Genomic DNA, 25,798 nt, shown 5'->3' on the forward strand with positions numbered 1-25,798 from the left:
AGATTTCGTTTGAAATTCTGTTGTATCTCAAGCTATAAGTATTAGAGACATAAAGATTCTCTCTTGATTTCTATTTCATTTCCATTGCCATTGCTAATTCTTGTTGCTTCTTCTTCTTCTTCTTGTGTCCTTCGATCTGCAGTCAGAATTTAGATACATGAAGTTTCCGGAATCTCAAGCTCAAAAGCTCAAGCTCACCTCCAGACCTTCGTTTACGACTGGCACAAGTAAGGTAATTCATGATGGCTTTGAGATACTTCCATCATTTCATCGCCGAGGTGGGCCTCATTACTCTCTGCAAATCACCCCTCGATACCAAACTTCTATGCCTTCAACGCTTCACCCGAATGTTTGCATATGCCACAGCCACCCTCATTCTCGTTGAATATCTGTCCATACTTCAAATCTCCAAGACGAGGATAGGGGTCTTCATGACCTTGACATTGGTTGGAGATACATTGATTAGCTTTGTTCTTACATTATTCGCAGATGCGCTGGGAAGGAAATCAATATTGGCGGTGGGCTCAGGGCTAATGATGGGGAGCGGTATTGTTTTTGCGATTTGTGAGAACTATTGGGTTCTACTTGCTGCTGCCGTTTTGGGAGTTATCAGTCCCAGGTATGATACAGCCTAATTTTTTGCCGTTCGGAGGTATTGATATCACGTTCATAGTGGAAATGAAATAGGTCCCTTCAGAGCAATCGAAGAATCCACTCTTGCACAACTTACCCCCGCATCAAATCGAAGCGACATATATGCGTGGTATTCGTTGATAGGAGCAGCGGGCCAGGCGTTTGGATTTGTTGTTTCTGGTTGGGTCATCAATTACTTACGAAATGAGTGTGGCTGGACTGATATCTCTACCTATCGAGCTGTATTTTGGAGCTACGCGCTGTTTGGGTTCATCAAACTTTTACTTTCAGTAGGACTTAGTCGAGCAGTGGAGATTGAGGATAGATATTCGCCGGTCGAGGACCCGGAAATTGCTCCATTGTTAGGCGACGGAGCTGAAGTGGTGGTTGCCACGAAAAAAGGTTATTTTGTCTCAAAGTTGCCCGATATAAGCAAGGAGAGCAGAGTCATTGTGTTGAATCTTTGCCTCTTGCTGGGGCTTGATTCTTTTGCGTCCGGTCTTGTACCCCTGTGAGTCTGATTCCATTCTACTCTTGCTCTGTTAAGCTAATCAGAGGAACGCAGCTCGTGGGTGACTTATTTCTTCCATGAGAAGTTTGGCATTGAAGAAGGGAAATTGGGCTCTCTTTTCTTCACTACAAGTATCATATCAGCTTGCTCAATGCTAGTTGCGTCATCTTTAGCAAAACGTTTTGGAAATGTCAAGGTACTCTTTCAATTCCTCTCACGATGCAGTTGTTTCTAACACAGTACCTCCAACAGACGATGGCATTTACTCATCTTCCCTCAACTATCTTTCTCGCTCTGATGCCCGTGCCTTCTAGCCTTCTCTTTACAATAATATTTCTCATACTCCGACACTCCACATCATCTATGGATGGAGTACCGCGTGCTGCCTTTATCGCCGCAGTCGTCCATTCCCACGAACGCACTGCGGTCATGGGACTTTTGAATGTCGTTAAGACATGTGCGCAAAGTCTCGGCCCAGTCATCACGGGCGTGTTGGCGGGACAAAATCTTTTCTGGGTTGTATTTGTCTCCGCGGGAATTCTTAAAGCCTTCTACGATCTAGGGCTACTGGCTATTTTTGCCGGCCATCAGACTCACGATGATAAAGCAGAGGAGGAGAGGAGACTGCTAGAAGCGGAAGCAAGAGCGGTTGCAGAGAGAAGTGCGAACGTTGAACCCTAGATGAAATATGGCATTCAGTGATAAGAATGGCCAGAGATAATACCAATTTTATTTCAGTTAGATGGTACAATAATGGGTTATATTGGTGGCTTGCCAGTCATTGTCTGGGGCCGTGAAACAAGAGTTGATTTAAACGATTTCATACATTTCAACTATCGAAAATCTTGGGATCTTCTGAAACCTACCTGTGAACATAATCCCGCGTTTGATATAATCCGTTTGCCCTCTCCTCCAAGCACATTATGGGAAATCCTTCGACGCGATGACAATAAATTCAAACTTGGTTTTGCTCATCTCAGAGACATCAGTGCCGAGACATACGCAACTCCTTCATTAGGCTGCTTCTCCATAACATAAATTTTGTGAAAATGAGTTTTTGAGAGCTCTGTTGACATTTCATCACCGACAAATTCTAATGGTGTTGATCCACCCCTTGATCTTTTGCTATGATATTGAATATAGTACATATGTAGTATTGGCCTGAAAATGGTGTAAAGACACTTGAAAGGTTTGCAGAGTGGGATTAATACCAACTAACATCCCATCCTTTGTCTCTCCAAATAGCCTCATTTTGCATAGGTATCAATATAGCTTCTCTAGACGAAGTTGAGGAACACTTTCGAAGTTTCATTTTGGTGCTGAAGCTCCCCCTACTTTTGCTTGATCTTTTGTTGAGATGATCGCTTCTGGTACCTCTGTTTATCTTCCACATCGAATGAATATTCGAGATTGTCGCGTGAGGTAATGCTGACCTGAAGGGCTTGATTTTGATCAACTTGTACTGATTTTACTTGCCGTCTATGGATACGGAATCAAATATACCACAGTATGCAATAAGATATGGAAGACGTCAATCTGATTACCCAACGTCAAGGACACTGGTCTGTTAAGATTGGAGAGATGCCATTATGCAACTGATCTCATCCATGAAAGGGTAAGCGAAGAATGGCGAAAAGGGGCAGGAGCGGCCACTAGCGCTTCTGAAATATTCTTTGATCCATTACTCCACATCTCTTTCACCTTTAACTGTGTTTCATACAACGGAATGAAGGGCCAGGATATTGAGGCAATCCCAACATATTCGGAGTGGAGAGAGTTGAGCTCGTTCTCAAGACTGTCGTCGAGATACGAGCAATCCGTACAAGATTATTCACATTAATATCCTACCCCTGGGATTTTTTGCACTTACTTTACAATTGACCATCTCGCCGGAGACATCGAATGATTCCTACCCGGTAGCCGAAAATTTCGTTGAAGCCCACTCCTCAAATCGTTCCGTCATGTTTCAACTACCATGCGCGCTAGAGGCTTTGCAGAATTAGATTGCTTTTCGAGAACTTCTTGATGCAAACAATATGATGAATAGGTCTTGGCTTCAAGTATTCTACAATATGACGTGCATAAACGACAGAGTCGTAAAGAGACAGTATAAGGATTTAATAGCCCTCCCCCGTTGCCCTTTGGATGTCGCCTCACATCTTATTTTTTGGTGGGGGGGGGGGAACTCTTGCTGCTCATCTTGATCCTTAAGGATGTACAGTGCTCACGATGTCGTTTTCTTTAAGACTGCGAGTCAAGCTCCAATGCTGTGTTTGTGGAACGATAAGAGACTGCTTATCGTGGTTCATGCGTGAATCACGAATGCGGGGTACAATACTTGTCGCCCCGCTGTTGACTTTTCTTGATATTCTTTGATATCTGAAAGCATGGAGCGACGAATGAGACCCTTTTGATTTCGTGTTGACACTTCATCCTCGAAAGCGGACCGGAGGTTTCCGGTATAATAAGCCAGCTGCTCGGAAGAAATTCATCCACAGTTGGGCAGCGGTAATGGCCATCAGCAACGCAGCATGGCTGCCGACAAAGCTTGGTGATGTTACACGTCTTTCATGTAATACACCTCTGAGTTTTCCTTTTGAATGCCTAATTTTTACCTAAGATAGCACTACCATAGCATACCGCTCTTTTCTCCACGAAAACCGAAGTTTTCTCCCATGCGCAATTTCCGAAATCGACTGTCAGTGACATTCGCTTTCAATCAATGAGGTAAGAGATTAATATGTACCGTCAGCATGCAGTAACGCAAGTTCAACAGCAGTGAAAGAGCATAATCTTTGTCGAATCTCACCGCCTTATTCCCCAATAATCATTCGGCGTTTGGCTTTTTTCCAGGACTCCCTTAGACACTCCGATCACGCGTGTTGTTGTTCTCACTGCAAATGTAAATACCGTATAAACTCGACAAACTGAGATTCTATTTAATCGTGTTTAGCCTAGTACATAAACCTTATCTCACAAACTAAAGTAAAAAAGAAAATTCTGAAAATTCTCAATAAACTATTATCAAGTCTATCATCAATATTTTACTCTATAAGTAAAAGTTCTTTTAGTATTTAATAATAAAGATAGGACCTAAACTAAAAAGATTTTTCAATTAGAATTGTAAAAAATCAGATTTCATGATTTATGTGATAAAAATATATAAATCGTTTAGAAAAGTGAAAAAAATGTCGAATTTCAAGAGGTTCGGTTGGGGAGATTGGTAATATATTAGGCTAGATGTAGTTAAATAGGATCTCAGTTTGTCGAGTTTATATGATATCGTATAACCCCTCATAATCCCACTTTCTTTACAATCAAACAAGCCACCCGAATTATGTGACACAAAACAATTTCAAAGTGCAATTCGGATGTGCGTCAATCTCGGAATTACATAACGATTTAACCACCCACGAAAAGGGCCCTGAGATGTCTTTTCGCATATTGGCAATTCGATATGCTGAATTAGCATCGAGTAGGAACTGCTGGACAGATGGATGGAAGTTTAACTGATGTATGACCAATAGCTACCGGGGTTTGGAGGGTTTGGGAGGTTTCTTTTAGCAATAATCATGCACTAGAGGGGTCGTGTGTTGTGGGGTTAGAAGATCATGTTTAGATTAGATCATTAGATATCAACATCATTGCTTGGATCTGGATAGATATGCACGTATGGAGGAGCCCATACAGCCGCTATTCCTCTACCACACTCTGCAGAGATATCTTTGATTATACCTTGGCTAAGTGGCTGAGCAACTTAATTAGTTAGCATATGTATAAAGTTAGGATAGCATCATAACTTGGGTAGCCGAGGGGTCGGCAGCAACAAGGATCCAAGAGATAGGATGTTTGAGAGACGATAAGAAAATGTCGTGCGTTGAGTGGTTGAAATGTCGAAATAGATAAATAGATTGAGAAATAGATGGGATGTATGGGATGTTACAAACTCCGTAAGTTTTGAGTAATTCCTCACATGTGTCCAATGAAAGGTGGTGCGTTTCAAAAAATTACGTATAAGATATGCTGATTGGTTCTGAAGATGCATATTCATACATATTCTGGTGTCATTAAAACTATGTTCTGAGTATGTCTGGGACTTTAAGTTGATCAAAGCGTAAGCATTGGAAAGAGTCAAACCGACTCAAACGAGCTTTGCTCGAGTAGGGGAAGTCGGAAAGCTTCCAATCTCTGTGTAGCTTTTCCAAGATGGATGACCAAAATGTTCGCCAACAGCCAGGAAAATGTTCATTGTCTACGTTGCAGACTAGACGAATTATCAAAAACTTACCAAGCCGACACAGTTAACCGCTACCCAAATCCCTCTAGGGTTGGATGTGGATGTGCCCATCGCACCGGCAATGCAGATGCGAGGTACGGATTAGTAGATTGATGTAAAAATAATTATTTCTGTTTGATAGAGATATCGGTCAAATCTTATATTGGTCCCCTTCGCCTTATCTTGTAGCATGAAAAAAAGGACGCCAAAGCTACGTCTTTAAAACATGGGAGAACGTGTTGACAACGCGGGATTGACTAGCTCTTTGTCCTGCTAATCATTTAAGTTATTCACTTACTCAGTTACTCTTATTATTACCATCTAGTTTGGTAACAGTTCGGCCAATATCTTCCGGATTCTGGGCTTCTCTTACGAAAGTGCTGTTTCTAGTAAATGCAGATCTAGCTTTCATCTCTCCATATCTCCAAATCTCCTAAGCTTCTAATCTCCCTCTCTTTCTTCTCATTAAGTTCTTCTTACCAATATCATTCAGTGTTTTCTGAAACTCCTGATACGTTCCCGTTGAAGTCCTTTCCTCATCAATGACGTGGGAATCTATCCATCATCTCATCCTACTTCAATCACTAGCTGGCACATGCAGTAGTGATAGTCACTGAATCTAGTCAGCAACTTTAACGGACATACAGGGAGGAGAATATTCTGGATTGAATCAAAGGCTTTTAATATTTACCATTATCAGTAAAAATATTCTATATGCGGTTGGCTTTACCATACCCAAGCTTTCTTATCTACACGTTCAACACAGACCGGGAACTTGCAGATTCGCAGTGCAGAACGACACCACAATTTTCCCACTTCAGACTCCGATAAGCTCTTTTAAGAATATCCGGATTACGGGACCTCAAGCATACAAGAAATATTGACAGGCAATAGAGTGGAGATACCCATCGATAAGGGTATCTGATAATCCATTCTTCAAACCAGTCACATCTTTGGAGTATCATATCTCCCTCTATCTTGCTAGACTTCCCCTTTTGAGGCAGCTTTATGCATCACTAGACCCTTCCTATACGCTATCATATTCTCGGCCATCCATCGCGCTTCTCCGAGAACAGGGAACTACGCCAAAAATCCCATTTCTCATCCATCTTCCCTGGCAGCTGCAGTATCGCGGTACCAACCCCAGGGTCTAGAGCAGGTCATCGGGTTCACACAGACTTACGGAACCTGGCCGTTGACGATCTCGGCGGATATTGTTCCATTGGAATCTTCTTACGCTGTGGCCATCATGTCGACTCCAACTTCTATAGCACGTACTGCCCCAATTGCCATTGCTTCCAAGAAACCTCATCTAGACACAATTCTCGATACTCTCAACGATTCATCAAACGGCAGAGATATCTCTAGTTTGTCAACGAGTATGAGTAGTGTGGCATCGATGGATCTGGGAAATAACATGAGAAGTCGAAAAGATAGGCCGTGTGATGCTTGTAGGAGGAGAAAGAGTAGATGCGTGATCAATGAGGGACAGTCCACGTGTGTTCTTTGTCAGTTTCATTCTCAGGATTGCACCTTTCTATCAAGTCCACAGCCTAGGAAGAGAAAATTGAATACGGATGGGAAGGAAGAATCCATTGCTAAAAGAAGGTATGTAAAAATAAGTTTGAGAATGTGTGTGTTCTCGAATTACGGCTGACAGGTTCGCAGATCTCCTGATAGGAATTTCGAAAGGTCCAGACCCCACGAGGCTAGCATATCTAGTACCGGTGCTACCAATTCACTGACCGAGGATTTGGCAAATATTGGGGGCCCAACTTTGTTAAAGCGAACATTGGGGTTACAGCATGATCGATTCAGTCAATATATTGGTCCAACTACAGATTTCGAGCCTTCACTCATTGATTTATCACATTTTGATCCACAAGATGAGAGTTTGTTATCGAGAGGAACATTGAGGAAAGTGAGCGATGTTGATACGTTTTTAATGCTTCCGGATCATACGACTGCCGGCCATGAACATCAGATTGATGATGTGGATGCGATTGAAGATCTGGTGGCACCACACGGTCCCATACTGCTGGATTTATATTTCCGTATCATCCATCCAAACTTTCCCATCCTTCAGAAAAATGTATTTTGGGAGAAGTACAACAGATCTTACCGAGAATTTTCTCCACCTCTTTTGGCTGCCGTATACATTCTTGCGATCAATTGGTGGGACCACAGTGAAGAACTTGCCCATCTGCCTAGGCCCGACCTTAAGGAACTGGAAAGATTAGCAAGAGTGACATTGTCGGATGCCATGAATAGACCCAAACTATCAACCGTACAAGCTGGACTTCTACTATCCCAAGCCCCAGAAGGCGACCAATGGGCACCAACCGCACAACTTGTAGCAATTTCCCAAGAATTGGGTCTTCATCTCGACTGTTCAAATTGGAAAATTCCGCCGTGGGAACGCGGACTCCGCAAACGTCTCGCTTGGGCATTATATATGCAAGATAAATGGGGATCGTTAGTGCATGGACGTCCGTCCCATATTTTCGCTACGAACTGGGCTGTTCTTCCCTTATCCCAGAATGATTTTCCGGATATCGAACATGATGAGACTAATGATGAGCAAAGTGCCGAACACGATCGCGGCAGACAACTTTTCTGTCAAATGATAGCTCTCTCTTTGATTCTCTCCGAAGTTTTAGATACCTTCTACACGCTATCTGCTATGTCTAATGTGGCCAATGCTGGAGCCCAAGGCACAGTCCTTGTCCTTCAGCTCGCGAAGCCTGTGCAGCTCAAACTCAAAGACTGGTATTCGGCACTACCTGCCTGTCTCCGTATGGACGCTCCTCCCACCTCTTCTAAATTACCCTTGTCCTCCACCGGCTTCCTGCACCTCGCGTATTTTGCGACGGAAATCACCCTTCATCGTCGCATCATCCGTTCCTTGACGCCTCCTCCGGACTCCTCGCATGCTCACATTAAAATCGAAGGCCAATCCTCTCCTGTCCAGCCAGATCTTTATATCCAACACATCTGTCGCAGTGCAGCCAAAACTCGCCTAATATCCGCCATGGATTTTGTCAACCGACTCACGACTAGCCATTTGAGATCGTTCTGGTACTTTGCAAGTAAGACGAACTTTGCGCTGATAGGAACTTTTGGATCGTTGTTATGGGCGACGGCGCCAGGAAGAGAAGAGGCTGAGTGGTATAGAAGGAGGTTGGGAGAATACAGGTGGACGTTAGGAGTCAGCTGTAAAGGAGGCGAGCTGACAAGATGGGCCATGGGTATGTTGGATACAAGTACAGGATTATTAAAAGGGTTGCCTGAGAAACCAACTTTGAGTAGAGTGGGAAGCGTAGGGGAAGGGATGGAGGCAAGTGGGGGCCCAAGAAGAGTGCCTGGGAACCCGTTCGGATTTGTAGGCGGGAGTCTACCCAGTGGATTTGGAAGCATGGGAATGGGAATGGGACTTGGAGGCGGTACTGGATTTGGAATTGAGGGGACAGGAAGTAGGACTAATGGGAGAATTGCCACCGGTATTGATGAGGAAATGACAGGTTTAGCAGAAAGCAGTGGGTTGGTAAGCCCAAGTACGAGTGTTAGTAGTAGTGAGGAGAGTAGAGGCGAACGTTACGACGGTTACATATTGCCTCATCCGAGGTTTGTGGACGAGAGGTATCAGGATTGATACGATTTTCTTTTTGAGGGAAGCGGGTTTAAAAGAAGCGCGGGCAGGGGTTATTTACGAAGTCATGAACATTTTGGTAACGCGAAGACGGAGACAAGATAGTTGGATTTGCATAAGTGCGTTTGGTTTTTGGTTTACGAGGATATCCTGGTGTGCTTGCTTGTTATAGGTTGGACACTACATGCGATGTACATGCATTGAATCAAATAGCAATTCGTTTTTTTATAACACTACATTTCTTGCTTGTGTCTTTGAACCCGGGATGAATTGTTCACACCATCTGTATAGGGTGGATGAGAAGGTAAGACCAACGTAAGGAAGTGCGAGGTGCAAATTATGCTATTCTATCTTAAAACCATAATTACTACATGCCATGAAATATCATTCATATTTTCTTGTAACAATTTGGGGAGGTTATAGACCTCAATTATTATACATTTATATGTCTATGTAGTTATATGTAATGATGTATCAGTGAGTGTGGCTGGGGTGTACGACGGGAAGGGAATGAGAGGGGGTGGTTCTGGCTTTTAACTTGCGCGATTATTTTTTTGGCGTAGAGTTCAGAGAAAATAGAACGAACATACTAGTAAGATGTCAACGATGAGTTCACACAAGAGTATGAAAGACCGTAGTTCTCTTTATTGATGTATGGAATCCTAATTGAGCAGAGTGCCTAAAGATATCTTATTCTAATCTACTCACTAGACGCGTCATTGTACCCCCTTCATTGGATTTCATAAGCGAGAACAAAAGGGAAATGATAATATCCCGAATCTCCTCAAGGCTAATTATCGACAGGGTATTGCAGGAGATCCCCAGTTAAGCTGAATAATAGTTGATTTATCGTTTGGTTGAAATTGATTCGGTTTGAGTAGCAAATTTGCAACCTTACTAGTTTAGTAAAGCAATATGCCATTACTCAACAACGAGAAGACCCTACGGTCATAGCATAGACAAGGAAAATTGCAAACCTTATCTCTCGATGTTCAAAGTCTTCCTGATACGTGGTTTTCTCTCTCTCAGCGCAATTGTGCTGGATGTTACATGCCTTTGCGAGGAGACCATTCTAACCGCACCAGCGTACCACCAGACATTGTATGTTATTGGATTTGTTGAGATATTTTAGACAATGCAACTGTAATGGCATAGCTGAGATAGATATAGGAACGACTTATCAGCAGGTAGGGAAATGGGACGCGCTTGCCCTCCCTAAGAAGGTTAGAGCATGAGGAGAAGACTACATACATGCTCGTATTAACACGATTGCTCACAATTCGTGCGCGATTCATAGCGTTTCTCTTCCGGATTCCTAACTCCTGGAATCATTGGCCAGACGTACCCTTAAGAAATGTAGTTCTGGAGAATCGACTGAGCAAACAAATGAGTGATTCATGAGGTCGCGTGGTGGGCCGTATCAGTTCTTGGGATAAAAAACGTAAAAAAAGGCTTTTCCATCTTCAAAAAATTCCTTGTTTAGCAATGCCGACGCTTCAAACGGGCGCTGCAACATATCAACTGACTAGGGTCGCAGACACTGGCGCTCCCCGGGAGTCCACTAATTACTTCTGCCCTGATCGTGCGGGCTAGAACTTCTCCAGAAGTCTGACGATACCCCAATTTGAACATGGTAGAGATGTGGAGATCAATTTAGACCATCCCCATATTCTGTAATGGGGACCTAGTTGTGATATTTTCACTGTCCTTCTCTAAATCCTCCAAAATGCAAAATGGTATCCATCACATTGAATCTGGTGAAGGCAATTATTTAGTCAAAGAAAGCCAAAAATGCTGGGGACCAAGCATATTCCTGGGGAAAGGTAGCTCTTGTGACCATGAATTCGGAACCAATCAAGACCCATTCTGCTTGTCATTCGCTACCAATTGTCAAAGTCAGCCATGTCAACAGGGTGGAGATTGAAGCTTTAGCAATTGAACCCGATGTTATTAGTTTTGGCAGAGACTCGAAATTAAAGCCGACGGGATAGCTTTGAAATGGAATCAGTACAAAATGTACAACACGAATGGAAAAATGTACAGACTTATAAGTTAGTATGTCCGGTTAGGTCTGATTCGAGGTGATTTGGAAGAGGAAGCTACAACCTACTCCGTAGGGCCTGGGGCAATGTGGTATCGGTATTGTTATCACATATTGAATGATTTGGCATACATTTGGCATGGATTTAGCAAGGATATGCCGCACGTCTAAGGGCGTGCATAAAGGAGTAGACACTTGACAGATATATAGATTCGGCACCTCTTGAAGACTCTGGATATTGTTAGACTTGATTTGAGAAGATTGTTCTGAGAATTAGAGTTCGTTCTTATTATAAAAGAAGATTTCGAAATTCTAGAGATCTTATCGTCATAAATTACTAGTTTGCATGTGTAGCTTTTAGTTAAATAGCTAAAGTTTGGATTTCTATCCCCCTTATGGGTCCTTATCGGCACTGTGGAGTAGTATGTCCCGCTTGCTTGGGCTGATGGCCAAGTTTGCGGCTTCTCGCCTGCCCGAACTCAACTTAACTTAACTCATCTGAACTTATTAACCATTAACATCCTTGATGATTGTTCATTTGCGACTCAGACAGTTGAAGTTATTCTTCTCAACTACTTGAGTATCGATCTTACAATGCTAACAACAACATTGTCGTCCTGTTTGTATAAAGCGCTACTCTTGAGTAAACCCATATCATAAGGTTGCGAATATGGCAGCGTATGATACTTTGACCATTTCATCATCGACCTCTCCTCACAACATTCTACGATTAACAGCTCCGGGCTCAAGGAGTAATCAATTCAACATGGATGCTTTCGAACACGATTTGAAGTTCGAGGCGGACGGGTTGCTGTATGTTTAATCTCGAGGGATCCCCGAGGAAAGAAGAGTACATGTACTGACGGCCAAGGACAAGGGACGATGTTCATATAGGAATGCCCTCATTACCATTCACACCCTCGTACGAAATATCTGACGCATTTTCTACTACTTTTGAAGATCCTTTTTCCTACAACTCTGGGCCTTTCGAGTCACTGCTCGATGACCCAAATCCAGAAAATAATGGCGATACCAATTCTAGCGACCCGGATAATAAACTACTTGGGTTTGGCGCACCGATAATGAAAGTGCCGACTTTAGATGATAATGGACAGACTTGGCCAGCAATGAATGCAGAATTATATGGGATGTTCTTTGTGGCCGAAGATGTATTTGGTAGTGAGACTGTGGGGAGACCAATGGAATTGACTTGCTATCGACGAAATCTATTTCAAATTTCTGGGACCATTATCTTATCAAGATCCATCACGAGAATAATAAATGAACAAGGCCAACATGTTCCAATATATAATCTGACTGCGACGATATCTGCCCTAGAAAGCATTGAGGGGAAGAGTACCGAAATTATCAGTGTGCCATGGAAGACAGCGAATGTGACGACCTCTGAAGATAAAGCTGGTGCAGCCCCACCACAATGGCCCTTGGACTTGAGCATGAATCCGGAGCTGGATCCTACGTGTGTCTCCATTCCTATAGCGTGGAAGCGATTGCAATTCAAACATGCGACGGCAAATAATGGAAGGAGGAAAGGGCTGCAGCAACATTATGTCATTCAAATTAATTTGATGGCTACATTAGCCACTGGGGAACAGATTAAGTTGACAGAGATTCAATCCGGAGCAATCATCGTTAGAGGAAGAAGTCCGAGAAATTTTGACAGCAGGAAAGATGTGCCTATTAGTGAGAAGAAGGGGGAGCCAAAATCTAGGACTATGAGCAATGAAGCCGGACCGATGGTAAAAGTTGATCCGATAACCTCTCAATCCTCCTATCGCTTCTACGCACCGAATTCTGTTCAGGTATATCTCCACATCATCTTTAACCCTTCTTTGAAAAAGTTTTTCGAATTTTTGTGGCGAGTATGGAACTAACTATCCTCAGCAACCGCTAGAGTTACCTGATTGGCCTAACCTCACATCCTCATCACCATCTTTAACACCCGACCAGCCACACACTCCTTCACACCGTACGAAGAGGAATTCATCTCATAATCGTCCTCCTGTTCCCAAAACTCGTTGGAAAACAGATTCCACTAATGTCAAGCCTTCATCCCAGTCATCTGGAGCCCCAATAGATCTATCCCTAGCTGATGACGACCCGGGATTTTCAAATTCTCAGACTCCTTCTAGAAATACATCCGGTCTTCCGGACAGAGATAGGGATAGAGGCGCAAGCCAAAGAGGTAGTTCTGAGAAGGATGGCGGACTGAATGGAAAGATTGGCTGGTCGAAGAAAGCGATCAGTGTAGGTAGTCCCGAAGACAACGAAGAAGCACTTTATGAGTACTTCCCTTTGAGCTTGGATGATTGGTTAGTCTCACATTTTTGTTGCTGGCTGCGTGTCGTCTATCTATCATTTTGTGGTCAAATGTGGTTGTTGATGTTGGCCATCGAGCACGAGGGGTCAAACTAGATGCAATCCACATGGAAGAATGTCACAATGGGTATCAAAGAAGTATACTGACAAACATCCATAGGATGCCACCAGTAGATGCGATTTATAGACCTCATGTTGTACATCATACAGTCATCCCGGATGATTTTAAAGCACAACAAGGGAAGGCCAAGACCAAGAGATACTTTTCAGCAGATGATTGATTATTCTAAGCATCTGTGAAGACCTTTATCTGGAGAATGGGGGTTTCAATGCTATTCCGTTGAGGTCTAATGTAGCCCATTTGTTGTTGGCTAGCCCAAACGACCACCATAGTCCCATTTATGACGGGATTGGGCATCCTAATATCCGTCTAGTATTGCACACAACAGGAACATATGTCGGCAACACCAGCGTAATGTAAATGTGTAGCGGCATAAAGGTAGCTGTTGTCGTCTCTGGTTTTGGATGCTGAAAGGGGGCTTGAGGTGGATAAACCCAAGAGAAAGGGTGTAGCGATTGCTGTGAAGGCCACAATTATCAATCAGCTTAATGTTGAAATGGTTAAGCGATGGGCGCTTGAGGCCACAATCGGACTTCAAGTAAGAGAGTCGCTGAATTTCGTACTTATGACAAAGAAAAGTGTGCTCTGGAAAACAGTCTCGCCATAAATGTCGCTGGTAGTAGTGAGAGGAAGTTCTTTCTTCAAAACAGCAAAAGCTGCTTCATGCTTCAAAATTCAAAACGTTAACAAGCTTAGCCAATTAGCACAAGACTAAACCTGCTCGTAAATAGTATCAACACGCCTATTCACAAACGATTTATTCATCATCTGTTCATGAGAGAGTCTATATCTGTCACCTTCTCCGTTTGCAAGAAAAGATTTGTGAAAGCCATAGCGATCTTCAGGGTTTGGGGAAAGACTACTGATCAGCATGACTATAGTTGACGAATGGATCAACAAGGAACTGGAGCATCCTCTTGGATTAGTAATTACATGATCGATTCCGGATTTCCGCATACGTAGGACGAGATTGGAGATTGTAATCATCTTTTTTTTTACGACAGGATAATTCAACCTCTTGCTCTGGCTTTCTCGATCACACTATTTTGCTTGTGCGATTGTTTGTTCATAGTGACTGTTTTAATCAGGTTATCGGCTAGGGCTTTCAGCCTGGAGTGTCTATTGAGGGCTGGGCAGATGAATGGTTTTAAATATATTATTTATGAGCATCAGAGATAAAACAATGCCCACATACGGATCTTGACGTTGCATTGGCTCTGGCAATATATTTTTGGTCCAATGGCTGCGTGATTGTGTATATTTCTCGATCGATATGGTTGATTGATCACCCCTGAGACTTCAATATAGAACGATATCATGCCTATCTCTTCGCTCGGGTAAGACGATTCAACATTTGAAGTTGTTGTGTATAACAAGTATAGATCGTTTTCCACGTTCGAGTGGAACCACTGAAGGGGTGTATTTCCCATGTTGCGCAAGATATACCTTTTCGTTACATCAGATGAGAGTGCTTATTATGTGAGTTGTGGTTGAGCAACGAGATATATTAATCTATATCTTTTCGAGGCCAGGCCGAAGCGGTTCATCAAGCTACATGGAGTAGTGAGACTTCGCACATCTTTTCGCCGAAGCTGATCCTCATAGATCTTCAATTATATGTTTCAACCTTCATTGTTGGTAATGGTATAGTGAGGATTCAGGTAGATGCAAGAAAGAGGTGTTGTGTCTTTCACCAGTCACAATAGATATACCATGGTCAAGCGTTATAAGTCAAAGTATTCAAAATGTTTTACAGAATATCCATAACTAAACACTAATAAGCAATGTCTTCTGTTTCAACTTACTTTTTCATACAGAACCCGAAACCATGAATCTGATATATGAGAATTTTGATTCTAAAGTCTGAGGAATTACTGGATATACAATATCGATCTCGGAACCTCGGCATTTCAACCCCAACATCTCGGCGTGGGATTTCCGTACACAGCCCGAGCCCCTTGTGCTACCCGAATCGTCCAGTAGATATCCGAGTATATCCCCAAAATAAGTCTGATAATCTATCTTCGATTTTATCCTATGATTCGTCTCGGAAGCATTTATTATTATCCCCCGAATATTCGACAAATAGGTTCTAGACTATAGCTTCGCTGTCTAGACCTCGAGGTATTCGATCTCAAAGCGATTACTGTTTGAGAAAGACTACGTACTTTATGCAGTATAAGAATTTCATGGCAATTTGAAGAGGGTTTCTTGAAACGAAGAATAATCGATGCAGTCAGTACGCTGGTAACCCATCATAATAGTATTTCATTCGCCACTAGCCAGCTCCCCACATCGAACTAAATTCCACGCCATTTTAGTTGTACAACCATATAGGCGTGCAACAAAACGGTGTGTTCTGAGTCTAATATCTAGCTCCCGCAACTTAGTCTGTGCCGAGTTTTTTGGTAGAGTTGTGGTGGCCAATGGTCTCCTGAATGCACCAGTCACAAAAGGTCCTATTGCGCCGTCGAAAATCGTTGCCGAACAAATCTGTCATATCCAAGATCGGTATCATATTATTCACACTAGAAAACACCCGAACAAGAATATTTTCAAAACGCTTTTCATAATCACATACAGGGTATTATCAATGATTACATGATATTCGCACACGGGCGAAATTGCCAAGCCAAGACCAAGGACACCGATATCCCCTCATATAAAGCCCAATCATCCATCCACAACGCCGCTGCAATGAAGCCATCCATCCATGGAAAAAGTGTTGCTCAGATAGTTTCGTGGTCGACCATATCGAGCACCCTCGCATATTGTACCGTCAGTCTCTGCGAATCTCGATATTTGCCTGTCGGGTGTATTAGCATATAGACCTTGAAATAATTAAACGAGCGAAGAAGAGAAACTTACCCAATATTAGTACAACTCCTTTCAGGAGCTCTTTCCGGTCCCATCCACACAATTGATCATCTTCACTCATCCATCCTTCGCCCTTTTCAGCTATGGAAAGATCGCTTTTTCCTTGTAAAATTCCACCAAGGATACTGCGCAAGAGTTCCTCAATCTTGTTCTTGAGGCCCTCTGCTCCGAGACGTTTCGCATACATGAACAGATAGAGGCGGAAGTCATCCTTAGCTTGAAGCTGCAAGGCAGCAGCAACGCGGTTTTCGAGATGAGCAATGCTGACACCTGATTCGAAGCCCTCGAAACCATCTTTGGAGAGTAGTGTTTTGATGAGTCGTTGGAGGTGGTAGGCTCTACCTTTAAGTAACACTTCGCCGGTAGTATGCCTTTCCAGGTGAGGAATGATCCCTGCCGATAAGTTTGAGCTATCAATCTCGCCGTCTTTGCGACTTTCGGGACCAACCCCTGTAGATTGCAAATGACTGATTGAGGAGTCATTAGAGTTCCAGTACTGACTACCAACAGCCCACCATGCTTCAGACAATCGCTGCCAAACGAACATCTTAGGAGAGTACATATAACCGTCACCATTGCTCAGTGTAATAATGATATGACCAGTGGAGTTAAGATGGGCCGATGTTACACCTGGAGCAAATGTTGTATGCGTGCCCAATGAGTGCATGGCAATTTCTAAAATTGGCGCCATGGAGACAGGCGGATGTGGCGAAGCGAGACTTTTGAGGTTCCAAACATGGCACATTCCAACAGCAGTAATGCAGAGTAACCACCAGCCTCGGCATTCAATGATGACTGGTTGGGATTCAGTCACGAGAGCGTTTAATATCCTGCGACCCGCAGGGGTCCATGTGTGAATACTTCCATCTTCACAAGCGGCCGCCCAAAAGTTCTTGTTACCTGTAACTAAGATAACAGCCCTAGGAAGAAAGTCTTGCCATAGTGTGATACCTCGTTTGATGGTGCTAATTCGGCAAGGGTCTTTGACTTGTACAGGCGCTATAACAATGGGATTCCGGGCCTCCAATATCACATCCTCGGATAGTTTTGCACCCTCATCAGATCCTCCAGCAACGTTACCATTTGCTGATGCAAGGTTGCCACGATTGAGGGATCTGACGACGTGGCTTCTAATTTTCGGTACTGCTAAGCGTACCTGACTAACCGACAGAGATGGGTTGACAACGGCTGGCCGAATGAACTCTGGGGTTGGAACAACGCCGTTGACCGGTGGTATTGGTAAAGCATTCTCCAGTCCACTAACCCCATTGATTACTATGGGAACGGGTCCAGCAGCTGGCGCTGATCGCTTATTAGGATATTCATCATCATCCTCTTCTTCATCACCTTCCAAAACAATGGCTTTCCTCTTATTGCCTAGCAGCATAGCTGTAAGACCACCTCTTGGGAGTCCATCGTAAGGTTTGGATAGATCTAATATTGATACTGGTGCTTCATTCTGAACATTGTTGGAGCTCGACGCCATGAGCTGAGATTGGGGTAAGGATGACAATCCTGTACTTGACGCAGAGACAAGTAAGGGCGCTACACGCTTTTTCCCCTCTTTCGTAATTGTAACTCGTTGTTTTAAAGCGTCCAATCTTTCTGCATTGGGATCAGCTGGTGCTGGCTGTTGGGTCTCTGGTTGTTGTGCAGCCTTGCCATTCGTAGTTGGGGCTGCATTGATTACCCCGGTCATTGGGGTTGACGACGAGTTTCCATTATTGACCACTGCTGGACCGGCGCCTCCCATGAGAGCGCTCATCTTTCCTTCTGTTTTTTGACGTTCATCAGCCCTGCTTATCTCTTCCAATTGGATTGATGACACGTCTTCAACAACACCAGCGCCTTTGCGATTGCCACCAAATTTATTCAAAGCTTTCTCATTTTCCATCAATGGTGCAATATGTCCTAGCTCGCCTTTCAAGAAGTGTGCAGCAATTATCGTTCCATCTAAGCTCGCCACGAAGAGAGAAAGTCCATCTGGTGACCAAGCAAGATCAGAAATTGACTTCCTGGCCAATTGTTGGCAAATGAGTAATGGCCGAGAGCTGCTGGTATTCCAGATACTTAAACTTTTGTCCTGTCCAGCACAGGCGATTACCGTAACTAGAGGCTGTGTACTATAACCATTTTGATCCGTAGTTTCCGAGGTGAATTCGTTCTTGCTGAACAAACGCGGCGAAAATGTGCAAACCTCCACCGGACCTTCGTGGCCAATTAGGTTAATATCACTATCCCAGGCCCCCCGATTCACAATTGCAACGGAGCTCACAGGCCCGTTGACTGCGTTTGCTGCGGCGATGTGGTTGCCATCCGGAGACCAAGAACATCGTCGAAAGTATGTCGTGAGAGGTGACGAATTAAATGGCGCCGCTATTGAGTGCTCAAAAGTAAAGTTATTCATACACTCATAAGCAGTAGCATTAGGTGGCGGTGAGGTGAATCGAAAGAGCTTGATCGTTCGATCATCACTAGCAGTCGCAAAAAATTTGTTTGCGGGATCGAATGTAATTCCTTTGACGTGACTCTGGTGGACCGATAGAGTTTTGAGTTTTTCAAATGTATGCCCCGACCAAACAACAATCTTCGAGTCCAGCCCTACAGATACCATTATCGAAGAATCGTAAGCCCATCCAAGATCCTGTACATCGCTGTCATGTCCAATCAGACGCTTAACAATTTTCCAATTCTCTACCGGTGGTGGTTCATTGGTTCCTAATACTCGTCAGCATTTATCTTGTGGTCTGTCCGCAACATAGAAAGTTCAAAAGTACCAAAGGATGCAGAGTGCGCTGCTGGTTGTGTATCCAGTTGATAGATACAAATAATCTTGTCGTCTGCTCCAGAAGCCAGCCATCGTCCGTTTGGCGAGAACCGAACAGTATGTATAGTGCCTGAATGATAACTCATATGGCATAATTGCCTTGGTGTTGCAGGTGGATTTTCCCCCGCTGCCCCGAGAATTGCCTCTGTGGACCAAATTCTAACGTGGCCATCTGTTTCGAGTATTTAGAAATTGTCTCTGCAAATGCGGCAATTAGAATGCTCCATCTTACCACCAGCGGCTGTCGCCAGTCGTTTACCATCAGGCGATACATGGAGACTGTAGACTTCGTGGTCTTTCTGCTCTCCTAGTCATCGAGGCGCATTGAGCGCAAAGGTTAGCCAAACGCGACATCAATAGAACGATACAAGTAGCCAATTCTTAAGTGCATTAATCTGTAGATAATAAAAGCAGACTTACCGCTGTGAGAAAGCCAAGATGGCTTGATAAATTTCATAGTTTTCACCTATGTCATTGACGAGGGCAGAATTTCATGTTTAACAATTCCACCTCAACGTCAGATACACAATTTATTACATAGAGCTAGGAACGCGTCTACGGGTGCACTCTACTAGTGGCGTTTTCAGTGGGTACTGGAATTCCTGGAATGTTACGGCCAATGAAAGACGATTCTTTAAATGGAAACATCCGATTACTTTTATCCGAACAACTAGAAATTACCTAAGCAATTTTATAGTATCAACGTATGTTTACCTCCTCGATTTGAACTCAAAAGTAACTTAATGGCGGAGTTGATCTAATTGTCCAACAAAGCTTCAAGCATGTTCCTGATGTCATCCCTATATTCAATTATAGCCTCATATCACCCAACGAATTGGGCAGACTACCGAGTCGGGTATCCCTATTGCAAGATTCGGGAAGGTAACAGGCAAAAGGCATCTGGGTTTCGTTCAGTCTGCTTTCCTCTTAGCTTTTACTTGTACTAGAATTGATATCTGGAGTAACGGCTCGTACTAACTTTTGTTCAAATGGCGCTTGTCCCCAAATATAACGCTTAGTGATCGAGATTCGGGTTCAGCCTCGGAAAGGGGATTTGTCACATTGAAAAATGCAGAGTAAACAAGATCAGCATTGTGGCTTGCGTCAAAATCATATATCATTATTGCTTTTGGTGCTTTACTATAATCAATCCCCTAACGAAACGCCCAAACAGCCCTTCTTCAATTTCTTTCAAGTAGAAAGAATGAGATACATGAAATAGGCTACATGGAATATCTTCGACCTCTGATCTTCAAAGGTCGAGTGGGTTTATTGTAGGCGGTACCGTTTGAACTGGCTAAAGTTTTGAGGGCAAGCTGTGAGAATTCGGACCATGCCGTCAGCAAGTCAACTACAAATCTCTCCTCTGAAATCAAGCTGTTAATGAAACATTGCAGCTTCATTCCAGAATCTTCCAACGCATTGCAAAGAAACCCTTCTAATACATGCGAAAGCCCGGTTACTGTAGGGTCGAAGCAAAAGCTTGAGGGAAAATAACGTGAAGCTTCGACAAGGTCGCAGTCAGGCATCACTGTGGTCACACCACTCAGGGCTGCCTCAAGTGGAGTGATCCCAAGAGTCTCATAACGTGATGTACACACGAATATGCCATGCGTTCGTACATAATCAAACAGTGCATACATGTCATCCTTCGGAATTTTGGAAGTGATCTTGACATGAGCGACATGTTTCTGTGGGACGCGGGCTATCAACCTCGCTGATGCTGTGTCTGAAGTCCCTTCGCCACCCACTATCAATAAGCGCACAGGTTTCCCACGGTCGAGGAGTGACACCGCTGAGTCTACTAATAGCTCTATATTCTTGAAATAATCTAGACGAGCAACGGCGGTAAAAATAAGATTTCTTTCACTTGATGAAAAGGACACAAGTTCTTCGATATTGGCTGTTTTATGATGGTGGTATATTCTCATTGAATGTATCGGTGGGTTGAGTGCTCGGATTCGGGCAGGATCAATACCTCGCTCTATGAGATAATCGCCTTGTTTGTTGGAATGTTGTAGAACGTAGGCACGATCAGAAGCTTTGAGATGTCGCAAGCCTTCCTCTTGAGTCCCTGCCAGATGAGAAGCTTTGTTCTCGGAGCCATATGCTATAGCAGCAAGGCCTTCCGTAAAGTGGCGGGTGAAATCGCTGTAGAAAGGGCCGTGGTGGGTGACGCAATAAGGTAGACGCTTCGGATGATATCTGAGGAGTGTGTCGGTTTGATAATATAGCATTGGTGGTAGACTATTTGAAAACTTTGCCACGAGTAGAGCTGTGGCGGCACATAAGGCATATCGGACTTGCACAGTGTTCATGCCAAAGTTGAAAGACAACTTGACGCATGGTGTTGAATCTCTTGTCACAAGCTGTACAATGGGCGCCGCTAAGTGATCCTGACGATCATAGAGAATAACGCCGCCAAACAGCCCCGCGTCCTCTAATACTCGTATTACTTGTAACGCAAAAGCAGTCGCCCCAACCTTAGCAGGGGAGTTCGTGGAACTCGGATAGTAGCGGTCATTCAAGATGAGGATAGCTGGAAGCATTTTTTCAACAAGAGAAACCTTCTTACTGGTTGTCGAAAAAATATTGGGGGCTAATGGGGTGGTTTTCAAGTATTTTAGTAAGCGTACAAGATCTGTGAAATGGTGTTAAGGAAGTCTAGAACACGGACAACGTAATTCAATTTATAAGATGAAGAATGATAAAGGCGACAATAATGGTTACAAGGGGCTCTTCGAATGCATCGGGGCCTAGTATACTCTTGATCGCAAGAGTGCGGGAGACTAGGATAGAAGGGCGTCCAAGATTCTCGCGTCACCACGAGATGCATGTCAACTATCTTGATTTGAAGCCGCGATTTAGTAAAGTATGGAGCCACTATCTCGTTTGTTAGAATTAACAAAGAAACACATGGCGGGCCGGGGAATTGAAGACTACTTTACCGGCACACTCTTATTGGTAATAACAAGAAAAATGAGGAGTCAAGAGAAGGTGCCATGACATAAAGGGTTGAGGTAAGGATCACTAGCATCTGCAAAACAGTTTGTTTTGAGCCGACGTTATTTTCAGGTACCTGCTAAGAAACCCGATACCATAGTTCCCATGATGGGGCAAGTGGGAGGGTGCGGGGTGGTGGAGATAGGTTTCACACGGGAGCAATCTAGAGCTTCCGTATCGAAACTTGGTATTCAATTACTAGGAACTATGGTTCGAAGAATACGATCAGTAACCATAAGGTGGAGACTTGAGATGGTGTTACTTCCCACATGATGGCAAGCGAATGGAGACCGAGTAGACAGGCTTTCATACATCTGCACACGTGCCAAGCGCCAGACACACCCATGTGTATTTTATTGTAAAATTCACTTGCATCGTACAATATACGATATGTGCGAGGTATCTGTGGAGAACAGATTGGGTTCCTTCGAAGCACGACACTACTCTCCCGACCCACCTTCCATAGTGGCGTTACTCAAGAATGCAGATACCCTATACGTACACCCTATACGTACAGTACACTGTGATTTTAAAACCAATCTGACTGTAAGGACAGCTTCAGAACCCCCCTCCAGGATTGCTTGGCTTCTGTTTCAATGTTAAAGAGTTATTGGGCTCTCCGTAACCAAGCGATATCGATCAATTTGAGCGTTACTAAAGGTCTGATATCTAAACGATCAATAGATGCACGTGTATATGGAACGGACAATGAGAGGAGATGGAATTGGACCCAACCTTAGATCAATGTTCTGCATCAGGTTGCGAGTACTAACATTATTCACGTAGGATCTCGAGTGAAGAAACGATGAGATGATATGAGATGATTGTCTTGATTTCATGTAACATCGAATCGAGGAAGATATATTTTGGGAACCACGTGATAAGAGTCTCTCAACCCTACATCTCAACATTGCCCTCCCTCCCTTATACCAGGTATTCGGCTTCACGTTATGCCTTCCTATTTCTCTCTCTTAAGTTTTTGGCTCGCAGTGGAACTACATAGTAATTTTTCAGCATCACAAAAACACAACATTCGGATAGTGGGGGCCGATATCATATTCTGGAGTTGCTAGGCTCTCCCAGTGGAACAGCGACTATGGTGATGTTCAACGGCCGATCCGTTACTCCCGCTTATTCTGGGGTAACCCGCAAAGATTCTGCAGAGACACATGCAACATGACAGAAATGGGGTTTTTGATCTCATCTTTATATACATGCTATTGTACTCTCGTCTGATTGACGTATGGAAATACGACGTCTACTCGCCTACTGACAGGCTATACTGGTTATGTTGATATCTCCACTTTTACAATATCCCTGTTGAATATGTAAGGCAGGCACTAGGGGAATCACTGCTAAGTCCTATCTTGATATAGTAAGATCATGGGAACATAGTGATGCCCTCTTTCCTCATCTTAAACTTTCCTCAGAACACCAACCTCTTCGTCATCGTGTTAAAGTATCGGTTCCGAAAGATGAGTATCACGCGATCTCATACCACAAGTAGACCTAGCAATGAGCATAGTACCACTTCGGCTTACCTCGAGACTCCATGTCTGTCAGGCGAAATTTCCCTGATACATCATACTTGCAAATTCAGTTGTTTACAACTTCCTCCAATCACCTCACCGTCAGTTCAGCTATCAATAGTTGCAGTCATTTGTCTACTATGTCCTGGTATGTTCAATGCTCTCAATGGGCTTGGGGGAGCTGGATTAGTGGCCCCTGGCCCGGCAAATGAGTCGAATATCGCACTTTACGCTTGTTTTGCAATTATAGGGTTCTTCGCCGGCTTCATAGTCAATATAGCTGGGCTCAGGGCATCACTATTTATTGGTGGCATATCATATGTGGTTTACGGCGGTAGCTTTCTCGCTTATAAACACATCGAAAATCGAGGCTTCTTGATCTTTGGGGGGGCATTTTTAGGGGTATGCGCAGGGCCCTTCTGGGCAGCGCAAGGGGCTATGTTAATATCTTATCCCTCTGATGATCAGAAAGGGCGCTCAACCTCTTGGTTCTGGGCTATCTATAATAGTGGTGCTGCAATAGGAAGTCTTGTGAGTAACTCCATTCTTCACTCAAGTCAATCTGACAGTTTGTGCAAAGGTTACTCTTTGTCAAGAGCTTCAAACAAGCGCTGGCAATGTTGCTTCCGACAATACATACGTTACTATCATTGCTCTAATGTTCGCTGGGGCGATATTGTCTCTTTGTCTGTGCCAACCCAAGAATGTCAAAAGGAAGGATGGAACTCGCGTTCACGTCACAGTAACAGTGGAAACAGACTGGCGAAACGAAGCAATACATTTTTGCAAATTAATCCGCAAAGACTATTTTATTGTCCTATTATTTCCCATGTTTCTCACTTCGAACTGGTGTTATCCATATCAATTCAACACATTCAACCTTAAAACATTCAATATCCGCACCAGAGCTCTCAACAACTTTCTTTACTGGCTATCAGAGATTCTAGGTGCGCTAGTTGTGGGCCATACCTTGGATAACGATCGTTTGAGCCGATCTGTTCGGGCAAAAGGACTTGTTACTGGACTTGTACTTCTAACTTTTGGAATCTGGACAGGTGGATACACGTGGCAAAAGGGGCATTATTATCAAACAGGAATTGCCGCTGAGGATCAGAAGATGGACTTTGATGATGCACATTATCTTGGACCTATGTTCTTGTACGTAGCTTATGGAATTTTCAATGCTATCTGGCAGAACTGTGTATATTGGTGAGTCATCAGTTGGTATTTGATGATAAATCCTAGCTGACATATTTTAGGATCTTGGGGAAATTTACGAGCGATACTCGAAAGGCGTCGATCTATATTGGTTTCTACAAAGGTATCCAGTCTGCGGGTGGTGCTATCAGTTACCGCATAAACAATTCAAACATTTCTGCGATGAATGAATTTTTGATTTGCTGGGTCCTTCTTGCTGTTTCACTTGTTATCGCAGCACCGGTCATCATTTATAAAATACGCAACGAGACAAACGAGGAAGATATCGCTAGAGAAGAAACAGCTACAGAGACTGGACCTGCAGGGATTGATGAAGAGAAACCAAAAGCTAGAAATGATTCAACTCGAAGAGCCGAAACGAAGCTCCTATAGGAGAGTTCGAAGACATCACCAGTATGATTGGTAATTTCTTTGTATATTGGACCATCATTTGGACTTTAGGCAGTCATTTGGAAGGAATTTTAGATTTGGTAGATAGTCTTGTCAAAATGCACATGTCAAAACCACACCTGCCAAAAACGCAGTCCAGGTAACATGGTACCATGCTCATGTCTTCTGCACCAGCCTTCTCACGACTTGTCACACGTCGTATCACCTGCAAAAGCACCTCGGTCGCTCCCAACCGTGAAACATATCCTATGAGAATACCGAGGCCGATTTTAGAGAACATTTTCGGGAGCCTGCAACTTACAGCAAAGAGTTGGAGCGTGTGTGACGGGCCGCACTGCTGGATGATGCGGAAAGCCGACGGTCTTATCATGCTTCATTCTTTGCCG

At 43.6% G+C, this 25,798-nt stretch overlaps 6 protein-coding genes across 6 annotated transcripts; 4 read left to right on the forward strand and 2 right to left on the reverse strand.

The window, feature by feature from the left end:
• Positions 1-242: 242 nt before the first annotated feature.
• On the forward strand, positions 243-1,825 carry EAF01_006106 (uncharacterized protein; the record flags this gene model as incomplete). The annotated part of the gene is made up of 4 exons (XM_038914360.1): positions 243-619; positions 674-1,144; positions 1,199-1,340; positions 1,397-1,825. 4 exons carry the CDS (start codon positions 243-245, stop codon positions 1,823-1,825), a joined length of 1,419 nt encoding a protein of 472 aa, XP_038770809.1.
• A 4,844-nt stretch (positions 1,826-6,669) lies between these two features.
• EAF01_006107 (uncharacterized protein) lies at positions 6,670-9,072 on the forward strand (the record flags this gene model as incomplete). Its single annotated transcript, XM_038914361.1, has 2 exons — positions 6,670-7,028; positions 7,089-9,072. The coding sequence occupies 2 exons, from the start codon at positions 6,670-6,672 to the stop codon at positions 9,070-9,072; spliced, it is 2,343 nt and encodes a 780-aa protein (XP_038770810.1).
• Positions 9,073-11,780: 2,708 nt separating this feature from the next.
• On the forward strand, positions 11,781-13,728 carry EAF01_006108 (uncharacterized protein; the record flags this gene model as incomplete). Its single annotated transcript, XM_038914362.1, has 4 exons — positions 11,781-11,923; positions 11,988-12,930; positions 13,013-13,440; positions 13,608-13,728. 4 exons carry the CDS (start codon positions 11,781-11,783, stop codon positions 13,726-13,728), a joined length of 1,635 nt encoding a protein of 544 aa, XP_038770811.1.
• A 2,215-nt stretch (positions 13,729-15,943) lies between these two features.
• EAF01_006109 (uncharacterized protein) lies at positions 15,944-19,783 on the reverse strand. The gene is made up of 5 exons (XM_038914363.1): positions 19,693-19,783; positions 19,505-19,579; positions 19,223-19,444; positions 16,437-19,163; positions 15,944-16,374 (listed from the first exon to the last, which is right to left on the reverse strand). Exons 1-5 carry the CDS (start codon positions 19,727-19,729, stop codon positions 16,298-16,300), a joined length of 3,138 nt encoding a protein of 1,045 aa, XP_038770812.1. The 5' UTR covers positions 19,730-19,783; the 3' UTR covers positions 15,944-16,297.
• A 712-nt stretch (positions 19,784-20,495) lies between these two features.
• EAF01_006110 (uncharacterized protein) lies at positions 20,496-21,821 on the reverse strand (the record flags this gene model as incomplete). Its single annotated transcript, XM_038914364.1, has 1 exon — positions 20,496-21,821. One exon carries the CDS (start codon positions 21,819-21,821, stop codon positions 20,496-20,498), a length of 1,326 nt encoding a protein of 441 aa, XP_038770813.1.
• A 1,929-nt stretch (positions 21,822-23,750) lies between these two features.
• Positions 23,751-25,394, forward strand: EAF01_006111 (uncharacterized protein; the record flags this gene model as incomplete). Its single annotated transcript, XM_038914365.1, has 3 exons — positions 23,751-24,335; positions 24,385-25,013; positions 25,064-25,394. 3 exons carry the CDS (start codon positions 23,751-23,753, stop codon positions 25,392-25,394), a joined length of 1,545 nt encoding a protein of 514 aa, XP_038770814.1.
• Between the last annotated feature and the right edge of the window lie 404 nt (positions 25,395-25,798).

This window comes from Botrytis porri (assembly GCF_014898465.1).
Source record: "Botrytis porri strain MUCL 3234 chromosome Unknown BPOR_007, whole genome shotgun sequence".
In the NCBI taxonomy this organism is placed as follows: Eukaryota; Fungi; Ascomycota; class Leotiomycetes; order Helotiales; family Sclerotiniaceae; genus Botrytis; species Botrytis porri.